At 46.9% G+C, this 23,817-nt stretch overlaps 1 protein-coding gene across 5 annotated transcripts in view; it reads right to left on the bottom strand.

The window, feature by feature from the left end:
* Positions 1 to 8,961: 8,961 nt before the first annotated feature.
* Positions 8,962 to 23,817, bottom strand: part of dusp8a (dual specificity phosphatase 8a) — a 42,319-nt gene continuing 27,463 nt past the window's right edge. For 4 of the 5 annotated variants that reach the window (XM_076139118.1, XM_076139137.1, XM_076139127.1 and 1 more), the window contains exons 4-7: positions 13,911 to 14,077; positions 13,615 to 13,774; positions 13,122 to 13,245; positions 8,962 to 12,715 (exon numbers count right to left, since the gene is read on the bottom strand). In XM_076139118.1, coding sequence (XP_075995233.1) covers positions 11,458 to 12,715; positions 13,122 to 13,245; positions 13,615 to 13,774; positions 13,911 to 14,077 — 1,709 coding nt within the window. In that variant the 3' untranslated portion in view covers positions 8,962 to 11,457. Of the gene's footprint in view, positions 12,716 to 13,121; positions 13,246 to 13,614; positions 13,775 to 13,910; positions 14,078 to 19,476; positions 20,368 to 23,817 lie in introns of those variants that run through there. The other variant, XM_076139152.1, reaches the window with a different exon arrangement.

The raw sequence follows: 23,817 nt of genomic DNA, 5'->3' as shown, positions 1-23,817 counted from the left end.
GAAGAGACTGGATCTGTGCTGATGGTGACACATGCATTTCTTTTGTTGTTGTTGTTGTTGTTCCAGGGAAAGACACCATTTCCTATTTGGAGTCTAATGTCATTTGATTGGCTTTCTTTTCATTGAACATTGCACCTGCACTAGTCATGACTCCAAACTCTGGCTGGTGACAAATCTGACCTTTTCTTTCAAGCCCATAAACAATCCATTAATATGGATCATGTGACACACAATTGGGGAATTGGACTGTATTTTTCCTTGATTTTAATGATCTGTTTATCTAGAAATCGTGACCATAGTTTCTGTCAAGATCCTGAAATTAGGCAATTTGATCTGGAACAAATTATATAAAATTTATAAAATTATAAATTACTTTTATATTCATGTCTGAATATTTAAATATCCCGGTTTTATTTGAGTCAAACAAAATGCCACACATAGCAATTCTTTAACAAAACTATAATACAATTTGTATTTCACTTGTGGCAGGTTGTGTCTTTTCTTTCCAAATGTTACAAGAGATGATGAAATAAAAGTTCCTCTAACAGAAGTAAATAAAGTAAAAATTGTAAAAAACACAATGTATGTCTTATCTGATTGCTACTAAATGAGACTTGCATTTACCACACACTATCCTGGAATCAGCCAGTATCCTTAGAAACAGCCTGTCCTCAAATGAACAAAATGTGTGCCCAACATGTCCCTGGATGATGTAATGCTTTAAGGTTTGTATATGTATAAAAGTGCTGAGTGCGGGTATTAGGTACAAATATATCTTTGACCTGTCTAACCACCTCCTTATTCACCTCCAGTCTATACAGAGGAGTGTTTATCTTTTAAATTCTACAATTTATAAATCAAAAACGGTGGTTTGGTTGCATTACATGAAATCTGACCTTGAACATGGAATATTACTTATTTTGTTTGGTTCTATTTTTTTTGCAGGAATATATTTCAGCCCAAAATTCACAGAAATCACCTCACTCTCTGACCATTCCTTCTATATGACTTCTAATTGTCCTTTCCATCTTCCATTTCCATTTTACCCCCCAGGTGTCCTCTGTAAGAAAACCATGAATCAAACACATTCAAAACGCGATGACAGGATCAATATTTACTTTGCCCTGAAAAAATGGCTCCTCAAGCAAGACTTATGGCCATGATGATATCCTAATATTCTTCCCCTCCTCTTTCATGTTCTGCCTATCCCTTCCTCTCTCATGCTCCAGTCTGCATCCTCTGGTTTCTATAAATAACACTTGCACACAGGCGACAGAGAGGCCATTGAGAACGGGAGCCCTGTTAACAGGAGGCAGAGCCACATGATTGGCTCCTTGACACTCCAGCGCCCTGGTGACCACCAATCAGGTCTAAGATAGGCGGAGTTGAATAAATGATTGACAGGAATACGTTGAACCCTTCAAACTTGCTGTAATACAAATAAATGCCACTCGAGGTCGCTATGGGATGTTTATTGACACTACGCTGGTGAACGTGCTATACTCTATTTTAGTTTCTTGCTAATGCTGTGTCGATATCAATGCAGGAAATAGGTATTGACTATTTTAGATGCGTTGTAAGTGCCTTGCTCAAGAGCAGCTGGCAGGACCTTGACAACTTCACCATTGGCTTTTATGGGCTCAAAAAGCAAAACATTTTTCCCCAACTCACTTTATGACACACTCACATTGTTAAAACCTTTTTTTTTATCGTGACAACAATGACATAACACCAGTCCAACAAACAACCTCTAGTCCTCCTGAGGACATAAACTGCTGTCTGTTTCCAGAGGGCCGGCTGGTGCCAGAGATGTGCTGCGTGGGAAAACGAGCCGGGCTTTGGTTAGGTGCATGTCTGGGTAAGCCAAGGTCACTTCCTGAAATCCATCCTCTCGTCAATACTGAGCCATCCAAGGGTCGATATGTTCCCATTTTGCACTATCTCAGTACAGTTTATGCAAGAGACCTGCTTAAGTTTCCCCTTCTGCACTCTGAGAGATACAGGGGATGGATGCAATAAAGTAAAAACAAAAACCTGTTCAATGTAATCTAATCTAAAAGTTCTTCTATAAATACTAACAAAGTGAAGATGATTACTTTCAAATTGTGCTGTTGATCAAACACCATGGTAGGCGTGGAAGGTGATGTAACAATATTACATTACCTTATAAGGTGTTTACTGTATACAGGGTTAGCAGGAAGAACACAATATCACATATTATAAGATAATGAAATATTGTGCTGAGACGTATAAAAAATGACTTTGTAAGGCCAATATAAGATCTTATTGCTGTGATGTAATCACTGTACAGCCACTGTGTAAGAGATGAGCACAGTGTGGCTGAAAGTGAAGACACCGACACAATTCAGTGTTTTATTGTCATGGGAGCAGATTAGCAAATTTATAATCAAAAGACTTCGGGGAATTTTGGCAGCAAACCCAAAGTGAACGCACCCATAATGCTCCCTCTCATATCTGCTGTCTGTTGGTATTCACAGTAAATATTTGCATTATGATGTCATCCTCCTTGCACAAGAGCATCAGTGTTTGCATGGAGAATGATTGCGGTGGCGAGCACTTGTACCACACTGCATGCATGTAACACACACACACACACCCACACACCCACACACCCACACATCCACACACACACACATACCACACACACATACCTATAGATCAGCTCCTTGCTACCATAGTGAGGTATTGGCTTTGGCATGACGGAGATGATTTATTCATAGCTGGCGGCGGTAACTCAAAAAGCCATTAGGAGGCATTAAAACGGAGACACCTCGCATTACTCTTGCATGAATAATAAATGTGTAATAGATGCAATGAGGAGGGCGCGCACATGCATGTGTGTGTGTGTGTGTGTGTGTGTGTGTGCGCACAATCAGACAGATGACACAATTGATGTAATGTTTTTATATTTTCATGCGCACAAAACAACAAATGAAAAAGGTATGACTTGAAATTTAACCTTTTGCTATTTTCAAAAACACTCAATTGATATTTATTTGTGAATTTCTAAGTATGTTAATGTGGCTACAACTTGAATATGTGTTAGCTTTTATCAGAAAAAGGCTCCACATGTGTCACGTCTCTTAAACGTGAATGAAATAATGCGTTATTACAGTTTAATTTCTGTATTTGTGATTTATAGACACTCCCAATTTGAAAAGTATGAAAACGATCTTCTTGGCGTTATCATGCTGTAAACATCATCACTCTGACAAACGATGTCATTATCTGATGTTATGAGTATATATTTTTAATCACATGTTACCATAAACGGTAATTGTCTCAGCAAACCGAGCAGATATGTATCATAAACATGTTTACCGTTAGCAGTCTGACCTCATACGTTGCTAATGGATTCATTTCCTCAGCTGTGATCACATATGAGGTGATGATAATGGCTACTTGTTTGACTTGCATGACTCTACGGTTTCAGATCGTCGGCACCAGTCTGTCTGCCTCGTGCGTCGATTCAGTGTCTTGTGTAAAAGTGTGTGTTTGTGATTGTGTCATTGCTGGCTCCACGCTGACGGCTGATGTCTCGGCGGCGTGTGAGTCAGTCTTCAGCCGCATTACTAACGTCTGCGGCCCTACCTGGCTCCAGCACTCACTCAGCTTCCCATTCTAAGGAAGGGGAGGTGCAGGAGAGAGAGAGGATGCGCCCAGGAGTCAATCTGCTGGAGTGAAGGAAGACGGCAGGCTGAAGGAGAGGAGGTGTAATGCTTTAATGAGGAGCAGAGAGGAGGAACAAGAAGAATTAAGAGCCTGAAGGCAGCTTGTGAGGTCAAATATAGAGGACATGTGGCGACTGGAAGAGAGGGAATAGGAAGAGAGATGGAGCTCGTTATGCTTTGGTGCATCAAACTGAAACTAACAGTGTAAAGAACCATCAAAGCGTTCACTGTACTTTCCACAAATAAAGCACCCCGGGTTTCCCCTCCCCCCTCCCTCTTACAGGCAAGTGAGACATGAAGTCATTTTCAGCCAGCAGCAACTTAACAGAAATAGCTCCCATGTAACTCTGAGGTCACGGGCAAAGAGAGGAGAAACGATAACAGAGGGGGCAGCCACAGACGCTGTGTGTCAGCAGCCAACGGGCCTCCTGTGTGTGTGTGTCTGTGTGTGTAGGTGTGTGTCTGTGTGTGTGAGGTCTCAACAAAGCCTTACACTCACCGAGAACAAGCAACCCAACACCTGATTATAGTCAAATGATCAGGCTGAAAAGTCCCTTTTGAGGTTTTGTAACAATTTCCCGCAATAACATTCTGATACAAACAACAAGAAACAGTGTAAGAAGAAGTAACATAAGTAACATTAATTGTCATTGATCTCTCTCTCCTTGAACGATTACATGAGGAGCAGTGTGTGTTCAGGGACCAGCTGCAGCTCTACAGCCTAGTGCCTTGGTCAAGGGCATTGGCAGGAGTAATTAACCTAACACACTTGTTTTTGGATGGCGGGAACAATGCAGCACCCGGGGGAAACACACACAGACACGGGTAGAACGTGCAAGAACTACATAAAAATCAAAAGCCTAGACCTTTGTGCTGTGAGGCAGAACTTCTAACCACTAAAACGTTTGAATCAAAGACGATTCTGTGAACTATGAACGGTTCAAGCAAGCGTACTTACACAGAATGCGTAAATAGGGCACTTATCATACCTGAGGGGGAAAGTATGACCTCAGCACAGACCTGTAACCCCTTACACTGGCCTCCATCGTTCATGGAGATGAGGCAGTGTCTGACCTTGTGTCAGCGGTGTCACGTCCACCTTTAAGCACCATCTTCAGCGGTGGTCCAGGATGTGGTTTTGTGAAGGTGCAGACGCTGAGATATGGGATACGTATACTGCTGCGCTCTCTGCTGCTGACTACAGTGTGTGTGTGTGAGTGTGTGAGTGTGTGAGTGTGTGTGAGTGAGTGTGTGAGTGAGTGTGTGAGTGTGTGTGTGTTTGTAGCCATTGATGGGGTTTGAAACCAGGCAGAGAGTGCTGATGGGGTTGATGCTGGAGAGAGAGAGAGAGAGAGAGAGAGAGAGAGAGAGAGAGAGAGAGAGAGAGAGAGAGAGAGAGAGAGAGAGAGAGAGAGAGAGAGAGAGAGAGAGAGAGAGAGAGAGAGAGAGAGAGAGAGAGAGAGAGAGAGAGAATGCTGTTGCTGTTTGTGCTGCCATCACAGAGGCAGACGTCAGCACCACCAGCTGCTTTAGTCAGCACTTATACATACACACATATGTGCTTACAAACGCTTACATACAAACTACATCTGCTGGCAGACACACCCTCCCTCTCTCTCTCTCTCTCTCTCTCTCTCTTCTGTTTCATTCTTCCAAACGGACGCTGAGCAGAACCTGCCGACCCGACACAGTGATGTATATCCAATCTGCTGCGGGCTTGACTGGAGGAACAAAAGTATCGATCCCCTCTCACCTTCCTGTCAGGGGAGACGCAGGAGAGAGGAGCGGCTGAGTTTGACTGGGAGCCAACAGTAGGTGGCAGCAGTCAGTTGCGTAACGCCCCCCCTGCCTGAACAAACAGAATGAGTTTCCAGCCACAGCTCTCTGCTGCTGAGAGTTCAAATCGAACCCTCTCATCATCTCAGTGCACTCAACTCCCTCCATAGATAGAAATGATATCTCTGCTTTATATAAAAGAAAACAGCGCGGGGGCTCCATAGTTGCTGCTGTGACCCATTTCTCTGTGAGCGCTCCCCTCAGATCAGAGGCTCCAGACAGCACCGTCTGCCCCTCTTGCAGCCTTTCTTTGTTTCAGAGTTCCAGTCTAGACACCCACACATGTCTTGTGTAATGTTGCAGTGTGTAATAGACAGGTGGCCATGACAACGCTAACTACATTAAGCTGGATTACCTGAGACCTGCTGTGCCTCAGAGGCAGCCTGGGATGCTTCCTCACCACAGGCTGCATGCAAAACGCTGCCTGCCGCTGCAGCGAATGCACTAATGAGCTCCCTGTGTTCATTTCGCTGTAATTCGTGTTGAAATGAGAACAAATTGATGAATGCGGCTGAATATGGCTGCACCAGTGCAACGGCAGGAGAGGAATATTGGACACACATGTTTGAACCGAGGCTATTGTTGGCCTGGCAGAGGGGAGTGGGGAACAACCACAGCCTGCTTGGCCTCGCAACCCACAGAGCTCCCCCGTTTGACTGCTCGCATGAGAGACGGAGAGGGACAAGAGCGAGAGGAAGAGAGAAAGAGAGAAAGAGGCAGACGGAGAGAAATGGGAGCAGGAGGAAGAGGCTGCCAAACACAAGGGTTATATAAGGACAAGTTTTCCATGGAAAAAAGCAGGGCAGAAATGCTGTTTGGAGTCAGTCATCTTTAGTGACGCGTGGAAAAGTGTGGAATGCTGTGCTGACGTAACTTTCGAGCAGCGCCCGTGTGTAATGAGTGTGTATTTAAGATTCTTTCATCTTTCATCTGTGAGGGGGATCAAAACAGATGAATGAGAGAAAGAGAACGAGTGTGTGCTCCGTGAGAACATCTCTTAATGTGCATACATGTAAGTGCACCCAGTGTGTGTGTGTGTGTGTGTGCGTGCAGACTTGAAGTGTGTGCATGTGTGACAGTGGAAAGTGCAGACGGCCTGACGTAACGCTTCCTAACTGTTTCCATATAGAAGGACTGGAAGCAGGCGCCAGGCAGCCCCTCAGCATGGAGGCGTCTGGTACCCATCAACCCGTGTAAGAAGGAGGATACACACACACACACACATATACACACACACGCAGACACACACAGGATCTCATATGCTCAAACACACCCTCCCCTTACACCTGCATATAAACATATGGAGGCACTTACATACAAATGCATTCATTTACATATAAACAACTCAAAAACATTGGCAATCATCTGCATCCATGTAAATATATCATGATTACATGCGTTCACATGCATGCCATACACACCCACACATAATGATTCTCCTTGTACCCACACACACACACACAGTTTGCATTCATGTTTTCATTAAGGACTGGCTGGCGTCGGCTTTTCCTCTCTCTCTCTCTCTCTCTCTCTCTATTCACCGGCCAGTCATCTGCTGAGTCCAGTCCAAACTAAAAATGGCAGGAGTGAGGTAGTTTTGAAAAAGAGGATGTAAATGACAAAAAGAAGTCAGAGGCAGCGGTGAGCATCAGTGAGCGGTTTGAAGGCACTCAGCAGTTCAGAGCGCCGGCACAGGAAGCCGACGCAGAAGTGCCAACTTCAGCACAGTGCCAAGAGACTGTGGAGCGGCAGGATACTGGAGATGGGGATCCATAAAATACAAGATGAGGGCACCTTGAAAAATAAACACACAGACAAAAATAAACACACACACACACACACATCTAGAGGGGGGCGTGCTGAGACAGGATTAACCATTAGGGTCCAATTAATAGCTATAGAGAAAAACACAATAGATGAGTGAAAGTGAGATTTACTATGTATGTCATTACCATGCATGTCTAGTCAGGGGAATTCCCATGTTGGCCATAAAATAAGCTTCCAGGCTACACACACAAACACACACACACACACAAAAGCAGTGAGACCCAGCTGGAGATGCTGGTAATGCCATTACCTCTGGTTGTCTCCTATTGGACTCAGTGAAACGCTCATTATGGCGACATTGTGCTTACCAAAAAAGGCCAAGGGCCATCTGGTGTGTGTGTGTGTGTGTGTGTGTGTGTGTGTGTGTGTGTGTGTGATGTGCTCTGTTTTCTTTGCTGCTCCTTGTTTCCTCATTCATCAGTCCTGGAACAACACTTTGGTTGTTCTGGTTGGATGGAACTAAACTGGTGTCGCTTTAGTGAGCGAGAGATGTCATTTGATTGTTTGAGGTGAAATTCAGACGTGACATCATGAAACCAAAACTGTCAGTGTACTCAGACCCCCATGAATCGGCCCCCCGCTGGATGTGGAAGGTGTACATGTGTGTGTACTCTGTGTTCTCTGGGGGCAAATACCTCTCTTTGTTTTTGTCCTTCTCTCTCTCTCTGTCACACACACACACACACACACACAAACACACAGAAAGTTCATCTCTCTCTCTGTCTCTCTCATCCCCTGGAGGTACTGTGAGCCCTGTTCAAACACATCACATCATTGGGCAAACAGTACATCGGTCACCAGCCTCCCTATCACCGCTGTGCCCACTGATGCAGACTGATAAGGAGGAGGAGGTGGAGCACGGAAACAGGAGTGATGACCTACAATCTTGTCACGTGTGTGTGTGTTTGTGTGTGTGTGTGTGTGTGTGTGTGTGTGTGTGTGTGTGTGTGAGTGTGCTGGGAAGGAGAGAAAGAGGAAGAGGAGAGATTACACCAACAATGAGTCAAACTGAGGGAGGATAAGGAACAACACTGACACGTTCCATATATAGCAAAGGCAGCCAGCTATTAAGTCCAATTCCTGGCATCGTCTGCCACACACACACACACACACACACAAATCTGATTCATCCGCCTTTATATTCTGAACTACTGTCATCTAAAATAAGTAAATGAATCATGGAATGTTGTTTTTAATTGTTCTTAATCGTCCTGTCGTGTTGATACTAATTTGTTTGTCATCTCTTGAGAATGCGGGCGTGTCTTTCTCAGCAGAGGCTTTGAATATAGCTCGTCTATTAAATAATTCATCAGCAACATAAGGCATCCAAAGTGTCTGGGAAAAGAAAAAATCAATGGTGCCGTGTTGTGCGGTGAGACTGGGGTTTGTTAAACACAAAATCAATACCAAGACTCCAGGACTTTGTGATGTCATAATGTGTTGTGTGTGTCTGTGCGGTGGAATTCCCAGACCCCCCCCCCCCCCCCCCCCCTCCCAACCCCCCGCACACCCTCTGGTCAGCCCTGATGCATGCAAACACTTGATCAGAAGTAGGAAGACGAAAACAGAGCGGAAGTAGAAGAAGAAGAAGAAGAAGCAGAGAGGAGTTGTTTGTATTTTGTCATGTCTGTATTTTCATTTCATTTTCACAAAACATGTACAGGGGAAGGAAAAGCCTTTCAATAGAACCTGAGGTATTTTTGCGTCAAGCCGCCTAAGGTATCAGGATTTTCTTTTAAAAACTCATTTAAATTCATCAATGGTCTTAAATATGTTGCTATTTACACAACATAATAATAATAATGATAATAATAATAATAATACCAACAATTTTAGCAAAATGGGACAGCCTGCATCATTTTATTACATGTCATAAATATTATAACAACATTTCTAAAAAATATAGGGAGGATGGGGGAGAGAAGAGGAGAGAGGTCACTTGAGCCTCGGGGTCAGTTAGGGGGTCAAATCGAAACACAGGAAATCTATCTGAACGTAGCTACAGCAGCACAAGGTCAAAGGGCAGAGAGTTGCCAGAGAGAAAGCTAATCAAGGGTTCAAAGGAAAAAACAAACACATATTACATTATAAATAAATAACCATCTCGCAACCAGGAGAGCAAAAGATTTCATTTCTTTCCGTTTCAGGACGTGGAGATCCTCCGTTTTTTCTGTCCATTTTTGTTTACACTGCTTTTACCATAAGCGTGGGGGAGAAATGGGAGCTTTATGGACATGCATTGTGCTGATGGACCAGCAGCTGTGTACCCTGTGCCGGGCCTGGCTCACTGAAAGATCCCCTGAGAACAAACAAAAAGGTGTGTGTGTGTGTGGGTGTGTGTGTGTGTCGGGCATATGCTTTACATGTGCGTGTGTGTCTGCAGCTTTGGGTGGGACACGATAAGATGACAAAACTAGTGCTGGCTCAAGAGAGGATGAGGCACGAGTCCAACGTCGAATCTCCAACTTTCAAAGCAGCAGCGTGGTGTGTGTTTGTTTCATCCAGCTGTTGTTATGCAAGCCCCCGTGTGTGTTTGTGTGTAGTATTCTGGTTTCCACCGTACATGAGATTGATCAGAGAGCGCCGGTCTGCTCTCTCTCCCTCTCCCTCTAGTCTCTTTAGCCTCGCTTAACCCCTTAGTCGTAATGACTTTGTGCATCCACACTATGGAGGAGCCTAAACAGAGATCCTGTTCTTTAAAGATCTAAACAGTGGTGTGTCTGTACCATCCCCTAAAACCCCGACCAAGAGGCTCTGAATTAGCACAAAAGCTGGCTCATGGAGTATTGTTTGGCCCGGGTGTGAGTGGTAATCGGTCTTGTTGTTGTTGTGAGAAAGCAGAAAAGTGCATTTTGACGTGACGCATCACTCTCCCCAAAGAAAGAACAGCACATATTGCTTGTTTGAATTTGTTGAATGTGTGTATTTGTCTGAGTGTGTTTTCATAAATACCATACAGTAAATAATAATAATAATAATAATAATAATAGAATAATTCAACAAAAGAAAAAGAAATAAATCCACAAAACATTATATTATTTCTCATTACCAGAATGAACAAATGCAATAAATTAAAACTATAATTGAACATAAAAGTCCATTAGGAGTCCATTAAAATTGCTATATATATTCATATTATATATATAGTATCTGTCTGTCTGTGGTCAGCCGTCCTGGATCATGCTCAGTGGACCAGGAGGAGACTGGGAGCAGTGGAAGGGGGGCGGATTAAGGGGGGTACTTCAGGAGCTGAAGGGCCATGAAACTGAACCGTCCTCCACACCCCAAAATCTCAGTCACATCACACTGTTTAACACTGGAAACAAGGGAGCCAGTGGCAGAAAAGGACACACTGTGCTTTAAGGGGGGGGGGGGGGGGGGACACTGCTCATCACAGGGGGGGGAAGTCTTCATCATCGGGAACGCAAAGACAAAATGGTGAAAACGCAGAGGATCCTTCATTGTTTTGGATGCAGTACCGCATGTAGGAGTCCTTCTTTGAGCCGGAGGGAGCGGCCTGATCTCTCTGCTTTGTGCTGTGCTGATGAGGGAGCAGGGGGGAGGAGCTAAGGAGTCCGTTACTGACGCTGATGTTTGTTACTCAGGAGTCTGCAGCCGATGGGAAGGGGATGGACGTAGCCATGCTGGAGGTCGGAGGCTTTTTTTTTATCCGACACCGGGGTGAAGAAGCTTTGGGAGGAAACACAGGGCTCGGTTCCAATCACAAACTATACACACCCACTGAAGCGGACAAGGTTTGGCCAAGCAGTTTGTGTCAGAACTCTGTCAAAAGAAGTCATTTATCTGTGACAGTGCTCCCCCCGCCCCTCCTGCACGTTTTCTTCAGAGTGTTATGACAGTTCAGTGTGGTTATGGTCTGCTCAGCACCATAGCTCTGTCTGTCTGATGGCTAAACAGCAATGCGAACACGAGTTCGCCAGCTAATCATTTCACATTTTCTCTCTGCTTTGAGTCTTTAACACTGTCTGTGTGGGGGAGCACAAAAAGCCTCCTGCCCCCCTCATATGTTCTCTTCACCTTCTCCCGCTAACCAGGTCCGTATTTGTCCCCAGTGGACAGCTCTGATCGGGTCCAACATCTGTCAGGACACCTCGATGATCTCCATGCTGCCAGAGAAGCTAGACTGCTTCCCGATCTTCCCTAGTTCTTCTCGAGAGCGTGTGTCAGAGATGCCCTCTTCAAACTCCATCTGACAACTGCGCCGCTTGAACTGCTTCTCTGATGCAGGCCCGCTGCTGTTTGCAACTGCACTGTTGGTGCTGGAAGATGACGAGGGGTCCCGGTGGTCTTTCTGTAGCCCTGAGGGCTTCTCCCTCTGGGATTTGTCTCGTAGCCGCACTCCGTCGCTGCACCCGAATGCCACATATGCCGAGTTGCTCCCGAACCTCACCGTTGTCTCCTCTCGCCCGACCTCACCTCCTCCACCTCCCAGCTCCATGCCTCTCTCTCCACCCTCCACTGCCCCGAAGTGCCAGGGGGCATCTGCAGTCGGGGTGACAGGTGTCACAGGTGTGGTAGCCTGGACAGTGTCTCTGTGTTTGGTCCACATGGCCCCAGAACCCACACTGGGCTGGGAAGGTAGCGACAGAAGCAGGGAGCCCTTTAAGTTCTCATCCGGGCCGGGGCTCTTGTGGTCCAGTGACAGGGTGAGGGACTGGGGGGGTTGGTGTGCGTGAGAGTGGACTGGGGAAGTGTTGGTGCTGCAGCCAGGGCCGGAGCCAGAGCTGTGCTTGGGTTTTCTCCTGGGTCTGGATGAGGAAGAACCACCGGTGGATCGATGGCTTCCTTCATTTCCTCCATTCCCCAAACCTCCGATGCTGCCCCCGCTGCCTGGTGAGGGAAAGGGCGAGTCAGAGGAGCTGGGGCTGTCTAGAACAGGAGAGAACTGGGGACAGACACCGTTAGAGGTGCCTGTTCCTGGGCTGTCAAGCTTACACAGCTTAGGGACGTCTTCAGAGTGTGTGGGTGCCATGCTTGGGTAGTGCGGGCCACTGGGGGAGTAGACAGACTTGATGTCCAAGGAGAAGGAGCGTTTGAGTCGGTTTGTGTCCATGATCCTCTCTGCAGAGAGGTGCAGGCCATTGAAGCCTTGCTGGAGGGAGGAGGGTGATGAAAGCTTCGGTTCTAGGCTCTGCGGCTCATTCATAGATGACTGGTTGCTGTGGTGACCGTTCATCTCAAACCCTGTGTTGACGCCATTCATCTCTGAGTTTGACTTTGTCTTGTCATCAGAATTTGAAGCCAACGCTTGCAGTAAACGCAGGCCCTTCTCAAATTCCAGCAGCTGACCCAAGAAGTTGAAGTTTGGGGATATAGACGGTCTTCTGTCCTTCACAAACCTGCCAAGATAAAAAAAGAGAGACGATTAGCAACTCAGAAGATGATTTAAATGCTTGTTCTTGAAAGTGTGCCAGCTGTTGCCAAGGTTAAATGTTGTAATGCTGTTTGAATTCCAAAAACACACAAATGAACTTTTGAATCCGAATTACCCTAAATGAACTAAGGCCAGGGGTGTGAACTGTTCCACTCCTTCACAATACATAATCCTATGTCAGTGTTGTCCAGACAAGAGAAAGCAAAGCCTTTTGTACAGGCTGTGTTGCCTGGCAGCCATGTGACAACTTCATTTCACCGAACGGGGGGGAAATGAAGTCGTCGTCTAGCATTTCCTGCAACCGTGAGTTGTCTTTTTTCTGGAGCTGACACCTTAGCTCAGCTGGTGGCAGACAGGAGGAGCAAGCGTACCTGTAGGCATCATCTGATGACAGGCCCATTGTCTTCATGATGTACGCAATGGCAATGGTTGCTGAACGCGAGATTCCAGCCAGACAGTGCACAATGACTCTGCAGTTTGACACCTTGGCTTTGTCTGTGGGGGCAAAATGAACAGGTATGAATACACACAAACACACAACACCAAAGCACCCTGACAGGCCCAAGCCGCGGCGGCAAATCTCGGGGGACAATCGACTCCTATTGAGAGCGAAACTTCCACTTCCTGGAAGGGTACAGGGGGTCACTTGAACGGATGTGTTGTACCTGTCGCTATTGTTACCGACCTGCACGTGAGCAGGTCTGTGACAACGTGTGGGGACGCTGGATCAAATATCACTGTATTCTTCACACATAACTTGAGAGTTTTTTGTAAGGACGCTTTCCTCAATGGCTTTTGTGTATTGAACATATTTCCCTTTCAACTTCAATAAATTACACTATATCTTCATCACTGCCTACTCACCAATGAATTCGTTCGTCTTTTCCAGCCAGGGCAGCAGTTTCTCGCAGTAGTTATCGTTCACAGGGATACGCATGAAGTGGCTCTCGCTGATAAAGTCGGGCTTGGGGCAGGTGTTGCTGGCATTCAGCACGTACGTGATGCCATTCTGAGCCATCAGATCCTACAGGGGGATAGATAAATGGAGTTTAAGGTCATGTTTGGTTGCCAGGAGACAAAAACAAGTTGGAAATCTGCCTTTAAATGTCGTGTAAATGTATTTTTACTGTATAATCCAGTGGAATACAAACTGCTCTCACCTTGTTGAGCACGTCTTTCTGCGAGCCCAGGTAGAGATGCGGCAGGATGCGGGTCGGCCCAACGTTGGCCACAGGTAAGCAGGGCTGAGATAAGCTCATAGGAAGAGCGGTGGCAGGTTTGCCTTCACACAGGCCAGGGAAACAGGAGGAGAAAGCAGCAAAGCCTCCTACAGGGAGAAACACAGGAGAGAATTGCGTTCAGTTACATCTGTTTGCTTGCTGTAAAACCATTTTTATAGCAGATCCACACACTCCAGAGGGTTTCTTAGGTGAATCTGGGTAGAATGTCTGCTCAGTGAAACAGGAGCAGAAGCAGGCTCTCTGTGCAAGTTAGGTTAGCTGCTGGGCGGCAAGGAATGTGTGTGTCTGGCCCTTTAAGAGCCAGGCGGCTCCGCTTTTGGCATATGCTTATGTATGTATGTGTGTGTGGCTCTGTTTCCTGCATGAGCTCATGTCCTGTAGCAGTGCATTGCGTCAGGCTGGGGGAATGAGAGAGGCCACAGGTGCAGGGCCAGGACAGAGGCCCTGTAACATCCCCCTGACAACCGCACAGCACCCACGGGTACACGCACACGTACAGACACACACACACTCACACAATAACCAGAGCATGCCTGGAAATTGTGTCTTCTGCACAAATGTCCACATTCACCATTACTCTGCAGTACAGTGGTTGTATAACTACAGGGTGGGGGCAATGAGAAGGGGTGAAGTATATGTGTGTGTGTGTGTGTGTGTGTGTGTGTGTGTGTGTGTGTGTGTGTGTGTGTGTGTGTGTGTGGGAGGACTGGAGTGGAGAGGGGAAGGGAGCGCTTCAAGGAAACACTGAGCTCTAGAAAAGGGATTAGAACCTAATCTAGGTATAGATCTGCTTGACCCAATCTAGGATATTGTCCCATGCACGCGTACACACCCACACACACACACACACACACACACACCCACACACACAGTGAGAGTGAATGAGTGAGACATGACATCACCGTTCTAAAGTAGCACAGAGCACAGTTCAGGACATTGCCTTCCACTGTAACACACACCCAGCTGTGCTTCTCATGTAGCAGTGTTACCTGCACATTCTGTATTCAACCCAGTACACACTCAACCAGATCTGGGGATTACAAAAATATGCTGCAAAAAAAAAGAAGAAGAAGAGACATTTGTGGGTATTTCAAAAAAGCGTTTGTGCTCTGTGCCGCTGGGCTGAGTGACAGAAGGAGAGTGAGTAACGCCTGGGTGCATCCTCATGACCCGCTGCTGCTATTCTGGTCGCGCTGTCCCTTTAAGAGCAAGGTTAAGAAGGCCTTGTCTGTTTCCAGCTATTAATGGCAACCCGGCGGAGCAATGACATCAGCCCTCCGCATGGGGGAGGCTGTGGAGGGTGAGGGGGGGCGAGGGGAGGATAGACGGAGGAGACACAGCCATACAGAAGAGAAACAGGAGGGGAACATTAATATGTAAGGGCGAGGCATGTACTGTACGTATTATCACGGCTTTTAGGTCTCTCCACTGCAGACTAAACAACCATTTGTAGTTCATAAAGCGGCTGACTGTGCTGGCACCGCACCGTTTCATTCAACTGATCCTGAGGGCGGTGCTAGAATGTCAGTAATTGATAAAGCAGAGTGAGCAGGGGAAGGAAGGACTTCTTCTTGGACGTTCTTTGAAGGGTTTCTTCCTGGTTTCTACATTCCCAAGCTGCCGGGGAGTGTGTACAAAGGCACAAACACAAGAAAATGAATGGTGCTACATATAGCCACAGCCATAGGCGTAGATCAGTGTGTGTGTGTGTGTCAGGAAGTAGTGTGTTCCTGGAGACAGTTAAATCAACAGGAAACGCCTCACGTCACACATCAACCATTTCCTTTTCTATGAGGGGACATTGTTAGAGAGTTGTTAGAGAGACACAAGACAGGACGTCTACAGTGAGGATGACTACTGTAAAGAGAGAAAGTGTGGGAAATGAACGGATGAATGAAAGCACATATCTAACTGTGTGTGTGTGGCGAATATCTGTTTTCTTTCCAGTCAGTATGAATAAGTGCAGTTGTAATGACTGTGGCTGACCTCATCCTGTGATAAGATGAAAGAAAACAAGAATAAGAAAAGAGAGAAAGAGAGAGAGAGAGAGAGAGAGAGAGAGAGAGAGTAAGGGGTTACTGTTATGGAGAGCGACTGGAGTGAGAGATAAGAGATCAGGACTGAGTGCCTGCCTGCCTGGTTTTAAGGGCTATTACATTACAGTGACATTGCGTCAACACAATTACAAACACCTTCCTTCTCCTCAAAGCCGTACAGTGGGGCCACTTTAATGGACGTTAGTCACACAGGAGATAGCGTGTTACTGTCACCTAGTCACCTGACACTCCTCTCCCCTGACTACCCCCCCCTTCCGCACTCGGTGGCTGCCATGACAACAAGGAGGGGGGGAGTGATGTGGCTGACCGTTGGCTCGCTGCGTCCCCTTGAGTGTCGTCAGGGCGGAACAGAACGCAGCACGCCGCACAAAAGGACACAGAGACGCGACAAAGAGCGGCGAGCAAACCCACGAGACGACGGTGACACATGTGTCCGTCCTAATCTGCGCGAAACACACACACGCGGCGTACACTCACACTTACATCACTGAAAATACCCCATGACACACACGAGCGACCCAGCTGTTCATTAAGATGACATCAGGAATTCAAGTGGGAGAGCTGAGTTCATCCTCAGTACAGTACAATGACGTGTATGTGAGTGTGACACATGGACAAACCCTCCCGGATACAAAAACTTGGAAACTCCGGCGTGAAATAGAAACTGGCCTCATCTGTGTCTCCAGCCGAGTCTAACGAGACAATTTAATTAGACAAGGAGCAGGAATACAGCGGAGCAGAGTTGTTATATAAACATCTATTTATGGAGCTGCTCCTCATCTTCATCCTCTGGACCCTCCTCCTGTCCCATATTTGAGATTTCTGGAAAATACATTTGGGCAGGATGTGACTAACCCCGCGTTACACAAACACGCAACCGCCGGGAAAGAGGGCACTGTGTCGCCATCGGCAACGCTGGCCAGCAGTGACTTCCTTTTTCCCCTCTTCCTCTCCCCCACTTCATCACTTACGCAACTGCTTATTTTCCCCTCTCACCCTGTCAGAGTCGGAGCACTCAGGCCTCCTTTGTTCGCCCGGCAGCCAGGGGTCTTTATGTTCATCAGTCGTCTTGTATAACTAACCTAACATCCAGATTTAAGAGGCGGAGGGGGAGCAAACGAGTTCTTAGCTGCAGTTCTATGTTCTGGCTTATGTAGTCGCTGTTGTGAATTGGTGAGGCAGAGCAGAAGATGAATGGAGGTGAGACAGGAGGGAGACACACAGCACCTGGCTGAGTGTTATGGTCAAGGAGGCTGCTGGTAAAATTGACTGTCTTGTCTATAACACACCGGCCCTCCCACCCTCTGTGTGTGTGTGTGTGTGTGTGTGTGTGTGTGTGTGTGTGTGTGTGTGCGTGTGCGTGTGTGTGTGTGTGTGTGCGTGTGGCTTTGAGGTCTCCTGTTTAACTCGTCTGTTAATGGATGGACAAACACACACACACACAGACACACAGACACACACAGACACACACCCCTGGGGCATTGATGTGCCTGAATGAGTCCCCTGCACCCCTCCATCTATGCATGCATCCCCCCCTCCCTCCCTCCCCTCTGTGGTTTATGTTAGTGTGTGTGGGTGTGTGTGTGTGTGTGTGGGGGGGAGAGACATGACGCCATCCTTTGCCCCTCCAGCTGTCCCCTCCACCATGAGGACACATTAGCATCTCAATGTGACCCCCCCCTATCCACCACCACCCACATACACACACACTCCACCATCCCTTAACCTCCCAACATGACATCATTGCACACATGTCCCACTCAGCACCACAAAGGCTGTGCTGCAGCCTGGAAAAGCGTTGGGAGTGTGTCAGTGTGTGTGTGTGTGTGTGTGTGTGTGTGTGTGTGTGTGTGTGTGTGTGTGTGTGTGTGTGTGTGTGTGTGTGTGTGTGTGTGTGTTTAAGGGGGTAGGGTTGATAGCAACGTCTGTCAGACATATCTAGACTGACAGGCAATAGATGAGTAAGTAGGATGAGGTCATCGCTTTTCACACAAGGCGCCAGGTTGATGATGGCTGTGAATGACTGCATGGTTACGTCTTGGCTAATGGTTAATCTCACTTTATTGTAACCTTATCTGAGCGGACAGATAGCAGCTTTGTGTCTCTTTGATCAACTGCTGCTTCAGCACTGTGTGTGTGTGTGTGACTGCTATATACATCAATTCACCCCAGTGTCATTTACACTGCACCTGAGTGTGTATCTTTATATTTATACACAGATAAACTGAGGCGTCAAACCAAACCAAATAGGGGATTTCTTGTTACTTTACTTAATTTCTTGCTAATGAGTTTGACACTTCTAAAGAAAAGTGAGGTGAGACACACACACACACACACACACACACACACACACACACACACACACACACACACAGAGAGAAGTGAGAAGAGTGGCAGGTGTGGAGAGGCGCTGAGGGAACTGCTTCAAACCGGCTCTCTGATATGACGACATGTACAGTGTGTGACATCTACATACAGATATGACACACACACACATGTACACACAGTAATGCATCCAAATTCAACACTAAAATAATGAACGTTAGTTCTGCAATATTATAAATATCTAATATTATCTCTCGTGCACATGCATGTGTGTGTGTGTGTGCAGGGAGTCTGCACAGCTCTGTTGCTCTGCATTGCCTCATCTCTCTGCGTGAAAGGTGTTGTGTTAAACACCTGCAGTGCACACTGCACACACATTGACAGCATTATCTCCGCAAGACTCAAATCTGCCGAGAGACAGTGAGAGTGTGTGTGTGTGTGTGTGTGTGTGAGGGAGACTGAGAAAGAGAGAGAGCGAGAGAGAGAAAGCCAAGAGCAGAGGAGAAGAAAGAGAAAGAGAAAGAGCCTTTGTGATAGTTTTACATCTCAATGACCACAGGCTGAGCGAGCATGAGCACTATGTCATACTGCAGGTCACAGCACTCTTTCTTCCCTTTTTAACCCGTTTTCTCTCCTTTCTTTCACTCTTCTTCATCGTTTCTCGTCGTCATGATGTCATCCTCCTAATCCCCTACTCCCTATTCTGTCTCTCTGAACTCATTAAGTCCCTAAAAAGAAAAAGGTGGGAAAGTGTTTTGCTGGATCTGCACGATGTGTACTCTCAGCCAGCTGTACCACCACATCTTCATCTCTCACACTTCACATCTCTCCCTTTGTAGTACGAGCAGACTGCGATACTTCAATACCTGGACCCCACTGTGCCTTTGTACTCATCTGTAGAGCATGAACCATAACCGGGGGCTTTCCCCTGTGCACACGTCTTTTTGTTCAAGTATTTCCTGCATCTTCACCGCGTAACCTCCATACACAAAGCCCCATGATCCTCAGCAGAGAGATATTCTCATAGCCTGATTAATATGTAACCTTCCTGCACACACACACACATATGCCATATCTCCCTCTGTGGACAGGCAGGTACACACCTCGTAGTTCTCTCCCCTCCTTCAATCGGCGGACCCTGATCTTCAACCTCATGTCTGTGTCTTGAAGGTCCGGCCAAAAGCAGTCCTCCGCTGGGGCAATCACCACATCCAGAGGCATCCCCCAGAACACACACACTCTCACACACACACAAGCTTGCTCAGATGCAACTCTTCGGGTGCTCCTTCAGTGCACACCAGGGTTCGGGGCGATCGAGGCCCCCGGGGTCAGACACCAGCAGTATCAGATCAAACACAGGTTCTGAGGCGCTGTCCTTTCTTACAGAGCTGTGTGAGCCCCGAGTCTGAGCGTTTAAAGTCCACAAAACTCCTGCTGGTGCCAAAGTTCACTCTGGTCAAGTCAGCTGTTCCAGTGTCCAGACGGTGACCCTCAGAGAAGTGACCCGGCACAACAAAAAGGCACTCTAGTCCAAAATGTGTGTGAACATGCTGATCAGTAAGCCTGTACGCACGTCCAGCGATGGCAAAGAAAAAAATCCCAGATGTGTGCAGTGACCACAAAAATTCAAACAATGCTTCTGTGTCAATATTTTGCGTGCTGCCGTTCAGAAGAGAATGCCTCGCTACAGAGAGGAAGCCAGAGAAAACAAAAGTGAGTATTCTATAATGTCTGTGTGTGGAGGGCAGCTGTAATCTGCCTGCAGCTGTTTCTCTGAGCGTCTGTGTCTCTCTGTGCTCGCTCGCTCTCTCTCTCCGTGTGTGTGAGCTCACAGCCAGAAGAGCAGCCCACTATTGTTGTGCAGCTCCACTCTCGCTGCCTCTCATTCGCTCAGTCGCTGGCTTACACTCCTCCCTCTCTCTCTCTCCCTCCTCCCCTCTCTCTCTCTCTCTCTGCAAAAAGGATGACGGAGCTGCGCTCTCTCTCCTCGAGCTCTGGGGGTGAATGAGCTCACTTGCCGTGAGCTCAGACTCTGTCCCCCCCCTCCTCCCTCCTCCTCCTCCTCCTCCTCCTCCGCTACCTCCCTTGTACCCTCCCTCTCCGGTGGAGCCAGCGCTCCGTCATAGCTAATGTCTAAGGCATGTAACCACATTCCTTACTCACCAAACAAGTATGTGGCCACCTCAGGGGCCTAGCTGCAGAGCAGGCCTCTATCAGGGAGGGATGGAGGCAGAGAGACGGCTATCAGGCCCAATACTGACACAAAAAACTACGATGTTCCCTCTGTGGTGTGTGTGAGGAGGAAGAAATGCTTTGGTTCCAAAAAAAAAGGCAATCCGTTTGTTCCCTGCTGCCTCAGAAAGTATTTTCCTATGATATTTGACTCTGAAACGGCCCGATTTTGAATGTGCAGCAGCTGAGAGAATGTTGTGGAAACACACGTGCAGGGCAGAGCTTTTATTATAAAATGTGTTCCCATTATTGACTTGTGACTTTCTGGAATAAGTCAGCAGTGCAACAGCTAAGAGAAAAGTCTGTGACCTCATTTAAACGACCTGAAAATCATGAAATGGTCAAAGTCAAGAGGCTGAGACGTTTGGCTTTGTGAACTTGGCTGCACTCTGAATCATCTACAATAAATTCAAATTCGCCATCTGACATGATGAACATATTTATGCTGCACATTCCATGAATATGAGTAATATTTGTAACACTTATATTCATCCGCTTCCCCTCGCTGGCTTCTAAGTACATCACATTTACTGCGGGGAGATTAAGACTGTCAGTGTGTTGAAAGCTGATTCGTCTCTCAAGGTGAGGGAATGTGTGTGACTTCACCGCGTTTCCTGTGCTGGCTCTTGTCGAACGCGCCTGGGTTTGGACACTGTGTTCTTGTGTTTGAGGACGAAAACGGAGAGGAAAGGAGAGGACAAAGAGGGAGAAAGTGAAGTTGAGGATAAGGGAGGAGTCGCTAAAAAAAAAAAGGGGGATGAAAGCAGACGAAAGAAGGAAGGGAAGACGAGAGGCGATGAGAGGACCAAACACGCTTGTGGTCAGCAGCCATCATCCATCTGACAGGCCACAGACTCCTGGTACTTTACTATGGAATGACAAGCATGTAGCCCACAAGTCCAGCAATGGAAACAAAGCAACAGAGCACTTAACACGACCGCATGAGGAGACAGAATCTGTAATAAAATTTAAAACACAAAGTGAACCTGGTAAACCCGAGACGACCGGTGCAAATAGAATCAAAGAAAGAACTGTAAACAAACTCGTAAAAAACCTCTATTTCAATATTATCTCAGTGAAATGTCAAGAAATTCCATTCAAGTGTGAAGCGCAGAGAGAGAGAAGTGTCTGCTTACTTCCTTTCTGCCTTTTCAGTCAAAGGTTGACTCATTACTGTAGCCTGGATCCAGAGCAGGTCACATGACCTTTACTCAAATGAGTCAAAGGAGCCAGCCAAGTACAAAAAAAGGGAAAATAAGCTTATACAATCTGTCTAGTTAGGGGGGCCAGCTGCACGCTGACCTCATCCCATCACTGCAGACCCCTGAATGATCACACACGGGCGAGAACAGCCTTACGTCACCCTCTGTTCCAACTGTGGGTCACTAGCAGAGGGAGTGCGAGGAAATAGGTCACATGGCTATGATGAGCTTTGAAAGAAATGCAGACATTTGTTTCATAAGGGAGATGAGGCATGATCATCCCCCCCCCTGCACACACACAGCAATATGATCATCAAACTGACACACGCTGCAAGCAAACACACGGTTACTTTGTTCCTCATCAGCAGGAAGCAAACCAGCCAAATCCAGTTGGACGGTGGGAGCAGGTGTGGCACTCCACAGTGGTCAGTGCGGGTCACTACACTTTTTAACACACCAATCATCACCCAGGTGTAAATCCACACCTCTGTTTGGCCGTTCTGTCTGCCAGGCTCAAAGTCGTAAAGCAGCTTTGAAACGTGCTGGGAGACGAAACCTCCAAACACCTGAGGAACCACGGCGGCGGCAGGAGCCAACAACAACAAAAGCCAGTAGCTGCTAATGTTTAAAATGCTGAAACCGCTTTGTGTGCCTAATGCAAACACCAACTCCTCCTCCTCCTCCTCCTCTCTTCCTCAGCAGGGTAACAGGGCTCAGAATAGTAGGTGTGTTAATTAGAGGATTACAGCCAAGACGCTATAAATGACAGCCAGGCCTTTTTACTGACTGCACATGTGTGCCCTGCTGCGACAGAAATAGGCACGGACGGTCACTCCGGGCATCCCCGCCCCCGACATCTCTTAGATTTAGAGCATGCTTTTATGGTAGAGGGCTTGTTACCGGGACGACGGTCAGTTTACACACACACATACACATTCACGTACACATAGAAACCAGCCAAAACAGACAGGGTGAGAAGTGGAGATGAGTATGAGATATAAGGGGGAGAGAGAGAAGGTGCGGAAAGGCCAAAACAACCTGGCAAAGCTATTTAAATACTGGAAGAAATGAAGGGCGATGAGAATGGTCACAGCAAGGCATGTTGGTTATGTACAAGCATGGGGAGTTAAGGTTGGAAGTGAGATATATTATCCATTTAGGTCAAGGAAAGGAGGGAAAGGAGGAAATGGTTGCGGTTTAAACATAGTTCCATCTCTTCCCGCATTAAGGAAGTTGTTTCAATTCATTGTGCTGCTTTTAAAAAGGGGGAAATCCCAAAAGGTGTTGGACAAAACTGTGCAACCAACCAGCCTGTGTATCGCTTTTAACTCTAGACAAAAATAGAGAGGCAACAAAAGAACACAGACAAATCTGCCCTATTGCAGCTTTGCTTGCTGCAGCACCCTGAGATCATCACTGATCCTCTATCAAATATCATAAGTGGGTGCGAGACACTGTGGTCTGTAGGCCTCTGCCTCTGCAGGACCCCGTCTGACCAGGAGACCACCAAGGGTTTGGCTAAGCTGAGAATTGGACTCATCAGAGAAGATCATGGATTTTGATTTGATTTTGCAGTGGTCTCCAGAGCTGTACAAATGTGTGTGTGTTAAAACAACATCGTTAGTGTTGTTCTAAAATGATGATATAGATAAAATATGTGTTCATTAACCTCATCCCCCTTCCCCTTCCCAGTTAGACAGGCAGCGACAGGAGTGTCACCCAACACCCGGGGATCATCTGTCAGGATAACACGGGAAAGAGACGTCATCCTCCACATAGGGCAGGTTAGGGCGATGAAGACTTTGCACCAGTAAGTGTGTGTGTGTGTGTGTGTGTGTGTGGATATTTAACTGCTTGTGCACCTGTGTGTGTGTGTTGCAACCGTGCGTGAAGATGGCGAACAGTGCAAGGTAAGCGTAGGTTGCCACAGGGGTTTACATTAACCGGAGATAGTTATTTGCTTTAATATATGTAAACAGAAGCTTATGTGGCTGTGTGCATTTATCTGTG

Source organism: Genypterus blacodes, unplaced genomic scaffold (assembly GCF_046128005.1).
Source record: "Genypterus blacodes isolate CSIRO-AG114 ecotype Tasmania unplaced genomic scaffold, CSIRO-AGI_Gbla_v1 ptg000015l_1, whole genome shotgun sequence".
NCBI classification, from domain to species: domain Eukaryota; kingdom Metazoa; phylum Chordata; class Actinopteri; order Ophidiiformes; family Ophidiidae; genus Genypterus; species Genypterus blacodes.
This window is presented reverse-complemented; position numbering and strand designations above follow the sequence as displayed.